The following is a 20,237-nucleotide window of genomic DNA, read 5'->3' on the forward strand; positions in this document are numbered from 1 at the left end:
GTTTGTGGATGATATCATTATTATATGGTCATCCTCTGAAAGTAAAGCAGTTAAATTTGTTGACTTATGTCATCAATAATCCTCACAATCTTTTTTTTACCTATTCTTGGCATCAGTCTGTTAGACTCTTTTTGGATATTTTACTTGAAGCTAAGGTGGGACGAATTCATACTAGTACTTTTCTAAAGCCTACTGCGGGCAACACTATTCTTCGGGCAGAATCGTTTCATCTGAAACACACAGTGTTAGCAGTTCCAGTGGTGGAATTGACACGTGCCCGAAGAAATTGTTCCACCGAGGAACAGTTTGTTACAGAGGCCAATACAGTTTGCAATCGTTTACGTAATAGGAGTTATCCATCTTGGACTTTCAGTCGAGCAAAAAATAGGGTTGAATTGAAGTCCAGGAGTGATCTTCTTAAAATCAAGTCCCATGTAAATTCAGCTACAAATTTAGTTTCTACGTCCTCCATGTTTAAACCCACGTTTGTCACAACATACAGTGTAGAATTTAATTCCATTAAAAATATCATACATTTTTTTTTACCTGTATTACAACAGGATTTAACTTTAAATAAATATTTACAGAATGGAGTTAATCTTTCGAGTAGACGCGCTCCAAATTTAGCCAATTTATTATCTCCTAGTCTGCTTCCATCTTCACATAAATTTGATAACAATCTGTCATGGCTAAACCTCAAAGTTTTTTTAAATGTAATCGAACTAGATGTGTGTATGTGAATATGCTGTCAAGACCTCTCATGTTGCTCCCAGTGATTCAAAATATATAGCAATCCAACAATTTATTAAGAAAATGAAGGAGATCGGATCCAGCTCAGTGCAGGTAGAATCAGGTTTAATCCATAGGACAAGGAAGGGCCCTTCCTTGTCCTATGGATTAAACCTGATTCTACCTGCACTGAGCTGGATCCGATCTCCTTCATTTTCCTGATATTGGCTGGTGCCGTCCAGCACCTGGATCCGCGCTCTACTATCTGGGGCGGGGTGAGCTGGCTTTCACCTTGTTTGCCCTAACAATTGATTAATTGTAAATCTTCGTATGTGGTCTATAGAATACGCTGCAAGAGTTGCAACATTTCTTATGTTGGTAGCACTAAGCAAATTCTAATAAAAACGCATTCAGGAGCTGTCACGCCCCCTCCCATAGGCTTGCATTGAGGGGGTGGAGCGTGATGTCACGGGGGTCCCCAGCAGCAGGACCCCCGCGATCATGCATCTTATCCCCTATCCTTTGGATAGGGGATAAGATGTCTTAGCGCCGGAGTACCCCTTTAAGGGTTTGTGCCATCTCGACTTCACCTTCAGACATGTTACATTTCCTCACAGTTGTTGTTTGTCTGGCCACAAGAGATTTCCTTGTTCCTGCAGGAATGTTCAGAGATTTAGAATTTGGCGCTTAACTCTGATATTTTGGTGCGTAAAAAACAAAAGTAGTTAGAAAATGAACTCTCTTATATTTTTAATGTAGCACAAGGGACCTTTGAAAATGTGAGGAGAAAAAAATTAATTTGAATGATATTGCTGTAACAGTATGTGAAATCACTGTAGTTTTTGAATATGTCCCCCAATGTCTTAACAAATATTCCCATATAATGAATTATCCTGTAAATGAGTTATACTCCAAGAAGTACGTTTGTTAGGATAGGATTCCACTAAAAAAAATGTATAACAAAATTTTCATAAATTTTTTAATAAGGTGTTCATCTCTGCTCTGTACTCTGGCCGTACACATCACTTCATATTTTCTGCCACCATCCAGCCAATCCCCGCTCCGGAGTATAGTGCAGAAATGCGAGCACTGTAGAGAGCCGCTCCGCATCTCTGCAATAGATAGGACGATCGCAACGGGTGTGTGGAGTGACACCCACTGTGATCTGTCCTTAACTGCATGTACTATACTCCCAACATGGAGCACACTCTGCTCCATGCTAGGAGCTGTAGTACCTGCATTAATAGACAGATCGCAGCGAGTGTAACTTCTGACACCTGTTGCAATCTGTCTATTAATGCAGGTACTACAGCTCCCAGCATTGAGCAGAGTGTGCTCCATATTGGGAGCAGCAGTATTTGCAGTTAAGGAAAGATCACAGCGGATGTCACTCCTGACACCCGCTGTTATCCTCCTGTATAATGTTTAGATGCGGGCGGCCGCTTTTCTATGGTCCCCTGCACTGATGTATATCTACACCTATTCTTATTTCCCACAGAGAGTTGTGATTGGCTGGAACCATCTGGCCAATCACAGCTCTCTGTGGGAAATATGAATAGGTGTAAACAGTGGAGATCAAAAGTTTGGGCACCACAGGTCAAAATTTGTATTAATATGCATAAAGAAGCCAAGGAAAGATGGAAAAATCTCCAAAAGGCATCAAATTACAGATTCAACGTTCTTATAATATGTCAACAAAAGTTAGATTTTATTTCCATCATTTACACTTTCAAAATAACAGAAAACAAATAAATGGCATCTGCAAAAGTTTGGGCACCCTGCAGAGTTAATATCTTGTACTGCCCCCTTTGGCAAGTATCACAGCTTGTAAACACTTTTTGTAGCCAGTCAAGAGTCTTTCAATTCTTGTTTGAGGTATCTTTGCCCATTCTTCCTTACAAAAGTCTTCCAGTTCTTTGAGATTTCTGGGCTATCTGTTACTCACTGCTCTTTTAAAGTCTATCCATAGATTTTCAATTATGTTGAGGTCAGGAGATTGTGAAGGCCATGGCAAAACCTTCAGTTTACGCCTCTTGATGTAATCCCCCGTGGATTTCAAGGTGTTTTTAGGATCATTATCCATTTGTTGAAGCCATCCTCTCTTTAAATTCAGCTTTTTCACAGATGGCATCAAGTTAGCATCCCAAATTTGTTGAAATTTTATTGAATCCATTTTTCCTTCTACTCGTGAGATGTTCCCTGTGCCATTGGCTGCAATACAACCCCAAAGCATGATTGATCCACCCCCATGCTTAACAGTTGGACAGAGGTTCTTTTCATTAAATTCTATTCCCCTTCTTCTCCAAACGTACCTTTGCTCATTCCGGCCAAAAAGTTAAATTTTAACCTCATCGGTCCACAGAACTTGTTTCCAAAATGCATCAGGCTTGTCTATATGTTCATTTGCAAAGTTCAAACACTGATATTTGTGGTGAGGACGTAGAAGAGGTTTTCTTCTGAAGACTCTTCAATGAAGACCATATTTGTACAAGTATCTCTTTATAGTGGAATAGAGTACCACAACTCCAGTGTCTGCCAGATCTTTCTGGAGGGATTGTGCAGTCAAATGTGGGTTTTGAATTGTTTTTCTCACAATCCTGCAAGCTGTTCTGTCTGATATTTTTCTTGGTCTTCCAGATCTTGCTTTAACTTCCACTGTTCCTGATCACTGCCATTTATTAATTACAGTACAAACAGAGGATATTGACATCTAAAAATGTTTTGCTATCTTCTTATAGCCTTCTCCAGCTTTGTGAGCGTCAACTATTTTCATTTTCAGATTTCTAGACAACTGCTTACAAGAACCCATGGTGCTGATTGTTGGGGCAAGGTCAGATCAGTATGGGCATTTAAAACCTTTGAGATTGACATCACCTGGTCTTCCCAGATGATGATTGAGAACAATCCATGACACTGGCAGGTCTCAGCTTTGCAAAGGGGGCAGTGCATGGTATAAAATCTGCAGGGTGCCCAAACTTTTGGAGACGCCATTTTTTTGTTTTCTGTTATTTTGAAAGTGTAAATGATGGAAATAAAATCAAACTTTTGTTGACATATTATAAGAATGTCTAATCTGTAATTTGATGCCTTTTGGAGATTTTCCCATCTTTCCTTGGCCTCTTTATGCACATTAATAATTTTTTTTTTACCTGGGGTGCCCAAACTTTTGATCCCCACTGTATATACGGCAGTGCAGGGGACCATAGAAGAGCTGACCGGCCACATCTATAAATTATACAGAAGGATCGCAACGGACCTGGGGCGATCTGTCAATTAGTACAGGTACTACTACTCCCATCATGGAACAGTGTATTCCATGCTAGGAGTAGTAGTACGACCTAAAAAATTTAAAATATAAAGAATAAAAAGTGAAAAACATACACACACACACTACATTTTTTATTATTGTCGGCTAAATTTCATTATAAAAAAAGAAACATTTTGTTAAATACAATTTTTTCCATCACTACTGTATCTTTTTTATTATTTTTTTTTTAATGGTACCCTACAAAATGTTATTAAAAAAGGTATCTCCATCATTTTTTGGGATCACTAAAGCCCAAAAAATAAATAAAAACTGCCTGCAAAAATGCCAAAGTGAAAACCCACGTGGCATTTCTATGGGAGAAAAACGCCACGATTTCAGGGGAAAAAACGCCAAAGGCTCAACATGCTGAGATTTGGCAAAACCACCCTGGAACTAAAAAAAAGAGTGAAAAAATACAAACTGAAAAACGCAAAGTGGAAAAATAATTTTGTGTTTTTTTTCATTGATTTACAGCTAACAATTGGTCGTATTGTTTTTTGCCCCCAAAAAAAGTGTCATTCCAGCCTACGGGTACGTTCACACGAGCAGATTTTCGCTTTCCCCCCCCCAAAAAAAGTGTCATTCAAGCCTACGGGTACGTTCACACGAGCAGATTTTCGCAGCGTATTTCGCTGCCGATTCGCTGGTGAAGGCCCGCTCTATGCTGTCTTTACATGTGTCTGCTCGTAGCGGCGTATTGCCACTACGAGCAGGCACATGTAAAGACAGCATAGAGCGGGCCTTCACCAGTGAATCCGCAGCGTAAAATACGCTGTAAATCCGCTTGTGTGAACGTACCCTAACCCTGGTTGTCCTTACTGTGAATGGAATGTCTGTGAATAGAATGGTAAAATTTTTTTACCCAAATATCCTTGATAAAATGAGGGTGCGTGTGTGTGCATGTGTATACCCCGATACACTGTTTCTGACCCTGCAAAAGCCCCAGGAAAGGCAGGAGGAGAGAGGCTGTCACTGCCGGCTTCTCTCCCCTGCCTTTCCTGGGGTTTAGAGCCCTGCTGCCGCTGCTTCTCTCCCCCTGGTTATCGGCGCTGCTGCCCCATTGCCGGCACCGCTGCCTCAATGCCTCCCTCATCCCCGGCTTTATAATTACGGTACCTGTTGCCGGGTCGGGTCCGCGTTGCTTCTGGCTCCGGTGTGGCATCTCCTGTGTCGTTACTATGCACTGCGAGGCGCAATAACGAGTGACGTCTTAAACGCGGCATCACTCGTCATTGCGCAGCGCATAGCAACGACACAGGAGACGCCACATCGGAGCCAGAAGCAGCGTGGACCCGACCCCGGCAACCTGTACCGTATTTATAAAACCAGGGATGGGGGAGGCAATGGGGCAGTGGCGCCAGCAGTCTCTGGACCCCAGGATAGCCAGGGGCAGAGGATAGGGCGGCGGCAGCAGGTCTCTGGACCTGCAAAAGCTGCTGCAGTTCATTGATTTAAAGCGCCCGCTTTAAATCATTGAACTGCAATGGCTTATCGGCGTATAACACGCAGATAGACTTTAGGCTAAAAATTTTAGCCTAAAAAATGCGCGTTATACGCCGATAAATACGGTACTTCAGTAATAGAAAGTAGTGAAAAGGCAGTACTCCAGAAATCCAACTTGTATTTTATTTAAGTCCATACCAAGCAGGAGTACATTCAATAGAGGAGTTACATATGTTTTACGCTACACACGCATCATCTGGCTCATAGATGCAAATTTTCCATTGTGTAAATTCCGCTCGCGGAATTCCATAGCAGGTAATCTGCAAGCAAAACCTTACTGAGTAAGACCCACAGCGGATTATATACATGTAAACCTAACCTTAGGGTGCGTTCACACGCTATTACTAGCAGCGGGTTTCCAGGCTGCGAGAATCCTGCTGCGAGTTACGCTACCAATGATTTAAATGGGTCCACAGAGAGTCCGCAATAGTTTTAGATTTGTGGACTGTCTGCTGACCCATTCAAATGAATGGTAGCGTAACTCGCAGTGGGTTTCCCACAGTGGGAAACCCGCTGCTAGTAATAGCGTGTGAACGCACCCTTAGGCTGGTTTCACACTAGCATAATACAAATGCATTTTAGCCACACGTCCTGGCCTGACTGCGATTCTTATTACCCAAGCTGTCAGCTGTCGGATCTGGGCATCAGACTTGTGGTAAGTCTGGGTGGGACTTGTTTGCATAATACTGTACAAATGCCGAAATGTGTCCGTATTATGCTAGTGTAGAACCTAAGCTGGCATTGAATTTCTTTTTCCTGTCCTTGCTGATGAAATCTTTGGTCTGGTTGTTTTCAAGTGGTTTTGTACCTTGGCACTGACCTAGCCTATGTGTAGAAATGTATCCTAAATTAGCAACTGGGACCTAGAGATATTTATACCGCATGACCTGGCACTTCCCCTTCAGCAGTGCCTGAAAAAACACAAGTTAGTGTATTTTCTTTCTTAGGCAGTGTTTTCATTCATTAGCTTTTGCTATATGTATGTATATATATATATATATATATATATATATGTGCAAATCAAAAAATTTTGCAGTATCTTGTAATACCTTTTTTATTGGACTAACAGAGACAAGCTTTCGGGTTTCCTCCCTTTATCAAGTCCAAAGAAAATACCTAAGGATTTACTTTGGACTTGATAATGTGCAGATGGGAGAAACTTCCAGAAGGTCAACCATCACTTTTAACCCCTTAACGACTATGGATGTATATTTACATCTGTGGTCGGCTCCCGATCTGTGAAGTGCGCTCAGAAGCTGAGCTCACTTCATAACTGCTGGGTCTCGTTTGCTATCAGCAACCAGGACCAACGGCTAATACCGAACATTGCCGATTGGGCTGATGTCTGGTATTAACCCTTTAGACACCTAAAACAGGAGAAATCCATACTGGCTAGCTCAGCGGAACTGTTCGGGACCCCCATGGTGAAATCTTGGCGTCTCAAACAGCTAAGAGGACAGCGAAAGGTGCCTTATCTTCTTCCCAGCTGTCCAATCGGCCTTTGATTGCTCCCAGCCTGAAATCAAGGCTTGAGAAATCAAGCGCAGAAAACACTGATCAATGCATTCCTATTGCAATGCATTGAACAGTGCCTGCAATCCGTGTATGCTGTATGTATGCAGTGTGGCTATAAGACTGCATAAAAAAAGTAAAAAAATTAAAATAAAAGTTAATAAATGTGATTTAACCCCTTCCCTAATAAAAATTTGAATCACCCCCCTTTTTCCCATAAAAAAAAACAGTGTAAATAAAACTAAAACTAAACATATGTGTCATCGCCGCATGCATAATTGTCCGAACTATAAAAATATATCATTAATTAAACCAAACGGTGAATGGCATATGCACAAAAAAAATTCAAATTTCAAAATAGCGTATTTCTGGTCACTTTTTACATTATAAAAATTGTATAAAAAGCGATAAAAAGGTCCGATCAAAACAAAAATGGTACTGATAAAAACTTCAGATCACAGCACAAAATGCAGAAAAATAAAAAAGTTATAGGGGTCAGAAGATGACAATTCTAAAAAAATTATTTTCGTGCATGTAGTTATGATTTTTTCCAGAAATACGACAAAATCAAACCTATATAAGTAGGGTATCATTTTAATCGTAGTAACTTACAAAATAAAGATAAGGTGTCATTTTTACTGAAAAATTTACTGCGTAGAAACACAAGCCCCCAAAATTACAAAATGGCATTTTTTCTTAAATTTTGCCGAACAATGATTTTTTTTTCTGTTTTGCCGTAGATTTTTTGGGTAAAAAATCTACAAAGTAGAATTTGTGATGCAAAAAAAAAAAAAAGCCATCATATGGATTTTTAGGTGCAAAATTGAAAGGTTTATGATTTTTAAAATTTAAGGAAGAAAAAAACAAAAGTGCAAAAATGGAAAAACGCTTACTCCTTAAGGGGTTAAACATTTGCCCCTCTAATATAGAACTATGTCCTCTTGTGATAGTTTCTCTTCTTTTAACCCCTTAATGACCAAGGACATATATTTACGTCCTTGGCCGGCTCCCGCGATATAACGAAGGGTCACCGGCATGTATCTGATGCCGGGACCCGGGGGTAATAGCGCGTGGCTATTAACCCTTTAGGTGCCGCGTGCTATTAACCCTTTAGACGCGGCGTTCAAAGTTGAATGCCACGTCTAAACCAAAGTGAAAGCTGCCCGGCTGCTCAGCGGGGCTGATTGGGACTACCGCAGTGAAAATGCGGAGTCCTGATCAGCTGGGACACGAGCGGAGGTCCTCTTACCTGCCTCCGGTGTGTCCCCTCGGCGATTGATTGCACCAAGCCTGAGATTCAGGCTTGAGCAATCGACCGCCGATAACCCTGATCACTGCAAAGCTATGGCTTTGCAGTGAACAGGGTATATGATCAGTGTGTGCAGTGTTATAGGTCCCTATGGGAGCTATAACACTGCAAAAAGAAAGTGTAAAAAAAAAGTTAATAAATGTGGTTCAACTCTTTCCTTAATAAAAGTTCAAATCACCCCCCTTTTCCCATAAAAAAACACCATGTAAATAAAAATAAATATAAACATATGTGGTATCACCGCGTGCGTAAATGTCCAAACTATAAAAATATATTATTAATTAAACCGCACAGTCAATGGCGTACGCGAAAAAAAATTCCAAAGTCCAAAATAACGTATTTTTGGTCGCTTTTTATATCATGAAAAAATGAATAAAAAGCGATCAAAAAGTCAGATCAATACAAAAAGGGTAACGCTAAAAACTTCTGATCACGTTGCAAAAAATGAGCCCTCATACCGCCCCATATGTGGAAATATAAAAAAGTTATAGGGGTTAGAAGATGACAATTTTAAACGTATACATTTTTCTGCATGTAGTTAATATATAAGTAGGGTATGCATGTAGTTATATATAAGTAGGGTATCGTTTTAATTGTATGGACCTACAGAATAAACATAAGGTGTCATTTTTACCAAAAAATGTACTGCGTAGAAACGGAAGCCCCCAAAAGTTACAAAATGGCGTTTTTTTCTTCAATTTCGTCGCACAATGATTTTTTTTCCGTTTCGCCGTAGATTTTTGGGTAAAATGACTGATGTCACTGCAAAGTAGACTTGATGGCGCAAAACAATAAGCCATCATATGGATTTTTAGGTGCAAAATTGAAAGGGTTATGATTTTTAAAAGGTGAGGAGGAAAAAACGAAAGTGGAAAAACCTGTGGTCCTTAAGGGGTTAAATATGCTCTCTTCATTTACCGTGTTGATTCCCTTTATGTATTTAAAGTTTTTTTTATCACATCCCCTCTGTCTCTTCTTGTCCATGTACTAGTTTAGTAGCTCTTGTCTGAACTCTAGAGTATCTATATCATTTTGGAGATACGGCCTCCAGTACTGCAATTCTCCAAGTGAGGTCTCACCAGTGTTCTGTACAGCAGCATGAGCACTTCTCTCTTTCTACTGCTTATACCTCTCCCTATACATCCAAGCATTCTGCTAGCATTTCCTGCTGCTCTATGACATTGTCTGCCTACCTTTAAGTCTTCTGAAATAATGACCCCTAAATCCCTTCCCTCAGATACTGAGGCTAAGATTGTATCAAATATTCAGTAAAAATGTATTACAGTTGGAGTTAATAGACATAGTTGTCCAAAATATTATGAAATATATAATATTTCATTTTTATTGTCATTCTCACATTTAGACACATTTCAAGTATATGATGGTTACATTTACTGGCTTTCTTTCTCTAACATTGAATGTGTTAATCTAGAAGCTGAAATCAGATCTTCCCAGACAGATGCTCTAAGGACCTTTGCGGTTTATTAGATTGTAACATTACAACATTTTACTGTAAGAGTTGGCAAAGCAATTGAAAAGACAAACTCAAGAAAGAAATCTCAAAAGTCTTACATTTTGTTATTCTGTTCACTAGGTGGCGATACTGGCCTACGGTATCTCTCCACGTCGCACTAATTGCGATCTGTGGGAAACCATTTACCTAGACAGACCGTATTATCAAATCAATTTTGCATTTAGTTGTGGATTTCTGCCGGGATTATTTATTTTGCATCAAGGTTATTCTTATATTGTTGCCTTGCTCAACAGTAACTTTTTTATTTTTTATGTCAGATTAATCGATGTCTGTCTATTATCTGTAATGTTTAATGTTGTGTAGGTGTATGCCTGTCTATCATCTCTAATGTTTGTATATGCGGGTAATTGAAAAAAAAAATAAAAACATAAAATTTTTGAGCTGTATCATGTTTTTGATATGTTTATAGGATGGTGGCTGCAGTTGTCCAGGAGATGTTGCCAAAGCATTTGGTAAGTAACACAAAATAATAGAATACAATGCTATTCAGTACAGCAAAATAAACGTGTAGGAGCGGGAAGTGGTCCAAACATAGTTACTAGTCAACTACATGTGGGCCATTATAATGAATGTACCTGCTGCTGTGTGCCACAATACACGTCGGCGTCCCTGTTTTGGCTGAATGCTTCGTATAGCTGGGATGTACAGAGTTAACACTGTGGGAATCCAGCCTAAGGTAGTTATGAGCTATTAACTTGTGAACAGCTACATCACCAGTTTCATATATGTGCCCCCCACATATAGTTATAATGCCCCCTGTTCTGCACCTCCAAGTTGTACTAATGTCCTGTGTCTCCAAGTTGTAATAATGTCCAATGTCTTGGCCCCCACATATAGTAATAATGTCCCCTGTCCTGTGCCCCCAATTTGAATAATTCCCCCTTGTCCTGTGACCCCCATATAGTAATAATGCCCCCTTTCCTGTGCCCCCACATATAGTGGTCCCTCAAGTTACAATATTAATCGGTTCCAGGACGACCATTGTATGTTGAAACCATTGTATGTTGAGACCATAACTCTATGGAAACCTGGTAATTGGTTTCGAAGCCCCAAAATGTCATCCAAAAATAGGAAAAAGTGAAAATTAAAGAAAAATAAGTAAATAACTAATACAGATAAAGCAAATCCTTACATATAAAAGTAAGAAAGATCTGCTGCGAGCTGTAATCACTGTCTATTTCAGTGTTTCCCAACCAGGGTGCCTCCAGCTGTTGAAAAACTACAACTCCCAGCATGCCCGTACAGCCAAAGGCTGTCCGGGCATGCTGGGAGTTGTAGTTTTGAAACAGCTGGAGGCACCCTCTTTGGGAAACATTGGTCTATGTTGAGGATAGAAGCTTCTTCAGGGTCCTGTACAGAACACACAATGTCCTAAAAAAAGGAATATGGAGCCGCCCTCACCTGATGCCCAAAGGATAAGCTAACCCTGGCACAGGTAACGAGTACAGAATATGTAATACCTCCCTGTACTGTAGGGGGCGCTACCAGACACCAGTCAGTGCATGCACCCTCACCTGATGCCCAAAGGAGAAGCTAACCCTGGCACAGGTAAGGAGTACAGAACATGTAATACCTCCCTGTACTGTAGGGGGCGCTACCAGACACCAGTCACTGCATGCACTTTAGGAATACACGGCCTTTACCTGTGAAATGTCCATTCTGATTGGTCGGTTCTTCCAGCCATTGACACGTTTTGCAGATTCCATAGCATTGTATGTTGAGTCTGGTTTCAAGTTACAATGGTCCAGAAAAGACCATTGTATGTTGAAACTATTGTATGTTGAGGCCATTGTAAGTTGAGGGATCACTATATATATACTATATATAATGCCCCCTGTCCTGTGCCCCCACATATATATGTAGTAATAATGCCCCCTGTCCTGTGCCCCCACATATATATAGTAATAATGCCCCCTGTTCTGTGCCCCCACGGATGACACTCATGCCTGCAACGTGTGAGCCACAGGGGCAGAATCCCCAGACAGGTGAGATCATATTCATGACTTCATATCATCGGGTCAGCCTGTTGTGCTGGCATGAAAGGTGGCTGGGGTGACACCATCGCAGGATAAATACAGTGCGGTCCTCACCCTCAGCACCCCCCAGCAGTGCCTGACACACCCCAACATGTTTTCCAAGTTGGCAGATGAGGGGGATGTCAAGGGTGTATAGTGTATACACTTTATCTGGAGGCTGGAGACAACTTTGCAATCCTCTTGTACTGAAAACTTGCATGAAAATAAACATGAACAGTAATAGCATACCCTCTAAAACATGTTGGAGCTGTTTCTCACGTATGATGTCATTATGCTGTGTGGCTAGATGTCAAGTTACTGTCTGCCGTGCACAGAATGATTTAGTAAAAAAATAATACCATTTATTTCTCGAACATGAGCCACGTTGTAAAGTTTGATTCTGGAATGTGAGAATGCAGAAATGTTTAGAAGTCGCAGTATTCCCACACTAACTCCGAAAAACATTATCTGTCATAAAAATTAGAGTGAATTAATTCTCACTGATTCCGGCCTCTCTTCTGAGAAGGAACCTGCTAGATTCAGCTGGAAACAGGACTGTACCAGTCATCACTGTGCAGCTTCTGATCTCCAAATCAGATCTGTTCTATTCCATTCTCTTTTAGTAATGCTACATAAATCGAATGTTAATAGATAGCATGGCTATACGAAGGAGTGTTGGGGAACTAAAGTAAAAAAGATATTCAGCGAGTGTCATCAATGTCATTAGCTAATTATTTGTGAAGCCAAAATTAGGGACTGTTCACACTCAGGTTTGTTGCAGAACTTATTTTGATGGTGTCCTGGTCCCTTTTGTTCTGCATCTTGATATAGCGGCCTGGAAGCGGTGAGTAATGGGACCCTGTTAAGGTCAGAACGGCAGTGGCAGGAGATCAAGCAGGTTGTTTTACATTTTAATAAACCTGCCTGACCAATTAAGATAATCTCTTATGGGTGTGTTTACATGCTACTGAAATTTCATGTCATGTATCAGAATGGGATTGCCTTTAGTTGTCTTCTATCTAATGTAGATGGCTAGGAAAAGGGCTAACAAATTAAATGATTTTGACATTTATATGAAATATACAGGACGCTCTAACTACACATAACAGTAAAGTCAGACATCTTTTCCATCCATGTGTATTGCATAGTATATCAAGGCATAAATAGTGTTGCTCGCGAATATTCGCAATTCGAATATTATTCGCGAATATCGCATATTCGCGAATTCGTGAATTTCGCGAATATAGCGCTATATATTCGTAATTACGAATATTCGTTTTTTTTTTTTTTTTTTTCTTCACAGTACACATCACAGTGATCATCCCTCTCTGCTTCCAGCTTGTGTGGTGTAAAGAAGGCTCTAATACTACTGTGTGAGACTGGCGTGCGGAAATTCGCATATGCGAAAATTAGCATATGCTACATTTTCGCATATGCGAATTTCCACATATACTAATTTTCGCATGCGCGAAAATAAAACGAGAATATAACGAATATGCGAATATTCGCGAATATATGACGAATATTCGTCCATATATTCGCGAATATTCGCGAATTCGAATATGGCCTATGCCGCTCAACACTAGGCATAAAGGGTACACTGGTTTTAACATGCGGAAAAACATGGATGTCATTGAGGTCATTGCGTCTGTCATATATGGTAATTCCTTTGCACAAAAATAGAAACCAATGATCTATAAATAGGAACCAAGGATCATGTAGTTAAAACACTGTAGTAAGTTATTGTGACCTCTACTTGTGTATTGTAGTTGCTGATGCTGCAGGTAGACTCTGTAATCTGTTGTTAATGAGCAACAGTTTATAGTAAAAGGCTGATCAGTGATATGTATATATATATATATATATATATATATATATATATATATATATATGGTAGCCACGGGTGGTGTAGGGAAATACCTTATCACTTAATGCTGCCAGGGCACCGTAAGCCTATACATGGTCCGAGGTTTGAGACCGCTTCTCCTGGGCCAGACACAGGGAGTAATGGAACACACCTACATCAGGTTACGGATAACTGTCTTTACTGAGCAGGGAGCAGATAGTATTTCACTGATAGTATGGTGCACAATTAGAGGATGCACCGTAACCCCTTGGGAGCCCTGTTGCCTTGCTGGGACTTCTGGTGCTCCTCCCTTAATATCTGCATTTGTCACGGTCACCTCCCATGGCCACAGCATAGCAACATCAAAAGCCTGTAACTTTCACATATAACAGCCCCACTGAAAAGTAAAGACCGAGACCGGAGGAAGCACACTGTTGTGTGAAATACCGGTATAGTCTCTGAGCGCTTCCTGCTACATGCAGCGCCTGTGATCCCAGATCTCCGGACGCGACGGCCGATACTGAGCGGTGAGTGCAGATGTTCTTTTCTTCTGTTGTTGAAAAGTAAAGAATCCTACTGGACATATGATCTAGTCATGTGGCTTTTACCTGTGTTAGAAACCTAGTACCATGATATCTGGTAGTGCTATAATATCACTTGTGCCATTAGGGAATATGTTTCTAGTGATGCTAACAACTGAAGAGCCACATGTAGGGTGCCCAAGAGCCACAGGATAGGGAACTTTGCCATAAGCCTTTACATTGTGCTTAGTCTGACAGACAGCTTACTAATCCTTTAGGCAGTAAGAGCCTGCGTCTACCATACGTGTGTGTTCATTGCGGCTGGCTCCTGGATTTGCCCCTTTAAGCAGTGGCAAGTTCAGATGTTGGCCACATTTATCGGGGAACCTTGAGTGCTAGTGGCTAACGGCTACCATTAGTGCTCCCGATTCCCTTATAGTTGCAGCCAGTATATGGACTTACCAATAATGAAAGAGGTATTTTTTTATTTGACTATGCTACAGGGGCTGTAAAGTTAGTGTAGTTCATAATATAGGGCCATCACGCCCCCTCCCATAAACTTGCATTGAGGGGGTGGTTTGTGATGTCACACGGGGGCGGAGTCGTGACATCATGATACTCCAGCCCTGTGGTTGTCACACTACACACTTGGAGCCTCCCGCGTTGCGCAGAGCTCACAATGGTGGGTGCGCCGTGACAGATTGCGGGGGGGGTCCCCAGCGGTTGGCCCCCCGCGATAAGACAGCTTATCCCCTATCCTTTGGATAAGGGATAAGATGTATTAGGGCAGGAGTACCCCTTTAAGGATCATATATAGCTTGACTATGTGAAACTCATTCAAAGTGACACACAATATAATAAATATGATTCTAAACCAATTGGTCAGAGGGTAGAACAAAGGGTAAAGATTGTGTGGGTACTATCAAAAGTGTCCCAAAGCCAAACAGCTTCAGAAGCACATCTGTTGCTTGTTACACTTGGAAAGGGTTTGCATTAGACTGCATTCTGGTGAGCACTTATTTGTGGCACCTTAGTGACACGACGCACCTTCTTTTTCTACTACATAATCTTCCATTCTTTTGCCTGTACACTTGTCAAAGAATATCAATAGGGGGACATTTATAAAACCTTGCTTTTGTGTTTTTTTTTTTTAGTAATTTTTTTTCAACTACTGTTTTGCTTATTATTATTATTCTGTTGCACGGCCTTAATTCATTTATTGCATGTAAGCAAAAGCGGGAAAATCCCCTCACATAAGCAAAACCTGTGATGTAAGCGCCAGAGATTGATCTGCGGCTCCTGCGTTAGGTAAAGAGGTGTTTCTCATCCTGCGTTGCCTAACCCGTTGGGATGGCCCAAGTAGGTGGTAAGAGGAGGTCAAAATCGAAACGCATTTCCCAGCCTAGTGCTTGATGTTTGTTTCATTTAGCGATGCCAATTCAATGAAACATTACAGAATGACATATGTCTTGTTTGATTTCATCATATTGGGAAATTTGGCCAAGCTATTTTGAGTTTTAAGTGATTAAAAAAGGTTCTCATATGCGTTTTTTGTCATTATTCTTTTTATTTTAAAAACATACGTTTAAATAACATTGTGAGAAGTAAAGATTGGAATTAGCTTGAGTAGAAGAGGTTGATTATGGCAATCAGTGTCCAAAGAGTAAAGGGAAAAAAACTCTCAAATAAAATCACACACAGTGCACAAAAGTAAGCATTCAAAATTAAGAATGTAGTTATAACACACTTTCAGCCTAAAAATCAAAATACCTTTAATAAAAGACTACAATTCATTTTAGAGGATGTAAGGCATTTTAGTAAGCCAGGAATGTGCTGGAGTAAATTTTAAGGCGTACTCCGGTGGAAGACTACTTTTTTTTTTTTATTTAAATCAACTGGTGCCAGAAAGCTAAACATATTTGTAAATCACTTCTATTAAAAAATCTTAATCCTTCCTGTACTTCTTTTTGGAACACAGAGCTCTCTGCTGACATCATGACCCCAGTGCTCTCTGCTGACATCTCTGTCCATTTTAGGAACTGTCCAGAGCAGCATATGTTTGCTATGGGGATTTTCTCCTACTCTGGACAGTTCTTAAAATGGACAGAGATGTCAGCAGAGAGCACTGTGGTCATGATGTCAGCAGAGAGCTCTGTGTTCCAAAAAGAAAACCATTTCCTCTGTAGGATTCAGCAGCTAATAAGTACTGGATTTTTTTTTAATAGAAGTAATTTACAAATCTGTTTAACTTTCTGGCACCAGTTGATATAAAAAAAAAAGTTTTCCACAGGAGTACCCCTTTAAGCAAAGTTTTCCTCTATAGCGACTTTTTAGAGACAGTCGCATTTTATAAATCTCTTTCTACTGCAAGTCAATTTCTAAAACTTGCTTACATAAGCCAAAATCAATTATCTGGGACCAGATGAGCAATGGGATCTATGCAGCAACACCCCATAAAAGTAATAAAAATGTTCTGTTTTGACAGAAATGGTGTAGACTATTTACTGAATTATTGATATTCTATAACTCTGTGTATTTCCCATTTTTCCAGGGGCTGGAGCAGACTTTGTAATGCTGGGAGGAATGTTTGCTGGCCATGATCAGTGTTCAGGAGAAATCACAGAGAAAAATGGAAAGAAAGTAATGCTCTTCTATGGTATGAGTTCAGACACCGCAATGAAGAAGCATGCTGGTGGAGTAGCTGAATACAGGTATTACATACAATAAAGAAAATATCTTTGGGCTTCTTTCTCCATGGAGTCCATGTACAGGGTCTACACAAATACATTTGCAGATTGCTTAAAAACACAGTTAATTAGACTTATCTAGAATGAGTTAAAGGGGTACTCTGCTGCTCAGCGTTTGGAACAAACTGTTCCGAACACTGGAGCCGGCGCCGGGAGCTTGTGTCATGATAGCCCTGTCCCCTCATCATGACGTCACGCCCCCTCCCATAGACTTGCATTGAGGGGGAGGGGCGTAACATCATGAGGGGGCAGGGCTATGATTTCACAAGCTCCCGAGGCCGACTCCAGCGTTCGGAACAGTTTGTTCCAAATGCTGAGCAGCAGCGTACCCCTTTTAAGGGGTATTCCGACATCAGGTAAAAAAAAATGCTGCAGAAGCCTATAGCATTGCTTACCTGTCTTCCTCAGCTTTGAAACCAGTCTTTGTCCTGTATTCCTGGTTGTACTTTCTGGTTGAACAGTTACTACAATTCCCAGAATGCTTTGCTTTCCCTCTTCCTTACAGCCCTCCCCATCTGCCTACTTCCCACCCACAGCACTCCTCCCAGTTTTCTGTCCAGAGCTGCTGCAGAACACCTAATTTCACAGCAGATTATTGCACTGTCAGTGAGGCTGCAGCATCTAATGTAATCAATCCCCGTCTGCTCCTCTGCCTGTGGCATTGTTCAGCACAAGGCTGTATTCTGTAAACACAGCTCCTTTCTCTTTAAATTTCCCAATAAAGATATATTTGTGTATGACAGGGATATGGTGATGTATCTGTAGGGGCTTGTCAGGGTTGGTAATGTCACCACACTGAAAAAGAAGGACTACACAACTTCCTGTTGGGGTAACTCACACAAAAGCATGCTGAAGCCAATGCAATTAGTGATATCACTATATTAGTAGGTTTAATTACAATTTTCAGAAGCCAGAATACTTTTTTAAGATTTGTGTAACTGTGAAAGATGATTTTGACGTAAGGTTCATAAAGGACTGAGGTAATAAGACATCTGGAAAAACGAAATTCGCTTTTGGACTCTATAGCATAAGCAGCACAAGTGAAAAGGGTGCATTTATATAATTCAGCCAATACAAAGGATTTCTTATACTTCTTGTGTCCTATGAAGAGAATTGGAAATGATGTCTTTATTAGACAACCTCTTTAAATTCTGACATCATAGAGGAGGGCATTTCCTCTATTACCATAGTAGACCTGGCATGTCCATCTAAAGCATACAGGGCAGGGGTCAGGGCCAAATAGTTACAATGGTGCTTCATAATGCTCAGGGATGCTTCTATATGTTTAACTATTTCAGTTTCTTCAGTTATGAATTCTGTATGGGGGCAGATATACTAAGAGCAAGTTAGGCTGCGCAGTTCTTTCTTATATAACATACTGTTATATACAGATGTTTCTACATAGGTAGAAAAAAGCTAAAAAATTTAAAAGTGAAATTTCTTCAGTAAAGTTACAAAACTGCAACAATGAACACATTTTAATAGATTTAATTATTAAATATCACCACACAGTAAATTACAGGTATATTGCGTTTCCTGTTATCCTGTAACCGTAACATCACTACAGTACAGTGAATACATTATTCATGGTGATCAGTAAATGTCATAAATTAATATTGTACCTTTTCAACATTTAACCTATAATTGAAGTTAATACAAATTAAATGCTTACTTTTGTGTATGACTCGATGCAAAAAAAAACATAAGACCTTATACAGTTATGCTGACAAAAAAAATTAAACTTCTGGCTGTTATGGCTATAAATGTGGAAAAGCAAAAACAAAATAAAAAAATATACAATATTGTCAATTTGAACATGTATGGAACCCACATTTCTAGAAGTAAAAGAATAAGATGAGTAACTTTATTACAGCATGCAGCTGCTTTTCTGCTTTTAAAGTGACTCTGTCACCACAGAAACCCACCCCCTAACTACTGTAATGACTGGATAGGTAAAAGATGTTGGCTCAAAATCTGTAATTTTTATTTTTATACTGGCTTGCATTCCCCCGCAGTAAGCCCACAAACCATCTATGCTAAGCATCCTCAAGAATCCTGCTGTATAATATGGACAGGTATAGAAGACCTGGGAATGTATTAGCATGCAGTGCACAGGCTGTTTGTAGACCAAGCTACAGGGAATGATCCTGAATCTTTTCACCTATTCTATCATTGCAGTAAGTTGGGAAGTGGGCACTTGTAGTGTCAGATTGCCTTTAATCCCTTAAGGAGGCAGGGCGTACCTGTACACCCTGAGTCCGCTCCCTTTCTATAACGCGGGGCCACGGCGTCATAGTGGGTCGAGCCCGTCACCTAGCAACGGCCGGGACCCGTGGCTAATAGCGTGCACTGATCGCGGTGCCACACACTTTTAACCCTTTAGATGCGGCGTTCAAAGTAGATTGCCGCTTCTAAAGTGAAACCAAACAGCTCCCGGCTAGCTCAGTGGGCTGTTAGGGACTGCCGCGTGAAATTGCGGTGTCCCAAACAGCTGTAGGACACGAGGAGGGTCCCCTACCTTCCTCCTGGTGTCACATCGCCGAATGACTGCTCAGTGCCTGAGATTCAGGCATGAGCAGTCAAGCAGCAGAATCATCGATCAATGTTATCCTTTGGGATAACAAAGATCGATGTAAAAGATCAGTTTCTGCAGTGTTATAGTCCCCTATGGGAGCTATAACATTGCAAAAAAAAAGTGAAAAAAAAAAGTTAATAATGATCATTTAAAGGGGTATTCCAGGAAAAAACTTTTTTTTATATATATCAACTGGCTCCAGAAAGTTAAACAGATTTGTAAATTACTTCTATTAAAAAATATTAATGCTTTCAGTACTTATGAGCTTCTGAAGTTAAGGTTGTTCTTTTCTGTCTAAATCCTCTCTGATGACATCTGTCTTGGGAAATGCCCAGTTTAGAAGCAAATCCCCATAGCAAACCTCTTCTAAACTGGGCGTTTCCCGAAACACGTGTCATCAGAGAGCACTTAGACAGAAAAGAACAACCTTAACTTCAGAAGCTCATAAGTACTGAAAGGATTAAGATTTTTTAATAGAAGTAATTTACAAATCTGTTTAACTTTCTGGAGCCAGCTGATACATATAAAAAAGTTTTTCCCTGGATAACCCCTTCAACCCCTTCCCTAATAAAAGTTTGAAAAAAAAAAACAGTGTAAAAAATAAAAAATAAACATATGTGGTATCGCCGCATGTGGAAA

At 40.4% G+C, this 20,237-nt stretch overlaps 1 protein-coding gene across 6 annotated transcripts in view; it reads left to right on the forward strand.

Moving 5' to 3' along the window:
• The window catches only part of GMPR (guanosine monophosphate reductase), an 81,418-nt gene that overhangs the window by 51,424 nt on the left and 9,757 nt on the right, over positions 1–20,237 (forward strand). For all 6 annotated transcript variants that reach the window (XM_056521233.1, XM_056521232.1, XM_056521229.1 and 3 more), the window contains exons 7-8: positions 10,304–10,346; positions 16,828–16,987. In XM_056521233.1, coding sequence (XP_056377208.1) covers positions 10,304–10,346; positions 16,828–16,987 — 203 coding nt within the window. The remainder of the gene's footprint in view (positions 1–10,303; positions 10,347–16,827; positions 16,988–20,237) is intronic.

The sequence above is a fragment of the Hyla sarda genome, chromosome 5 (assembly GCF_029499605.1).
Source record: "Hyla sarda isolate aHylSar1 chromosome 5, aHylSar1.hap1, whole genome shotgun sequence".
In the NCBI taxonomy this organism is placed as follows: Eukaryota; Metazoa; Chordata; class Amphibia; order Anura; family Hylidae; genus Hyla; species Hyla sarda.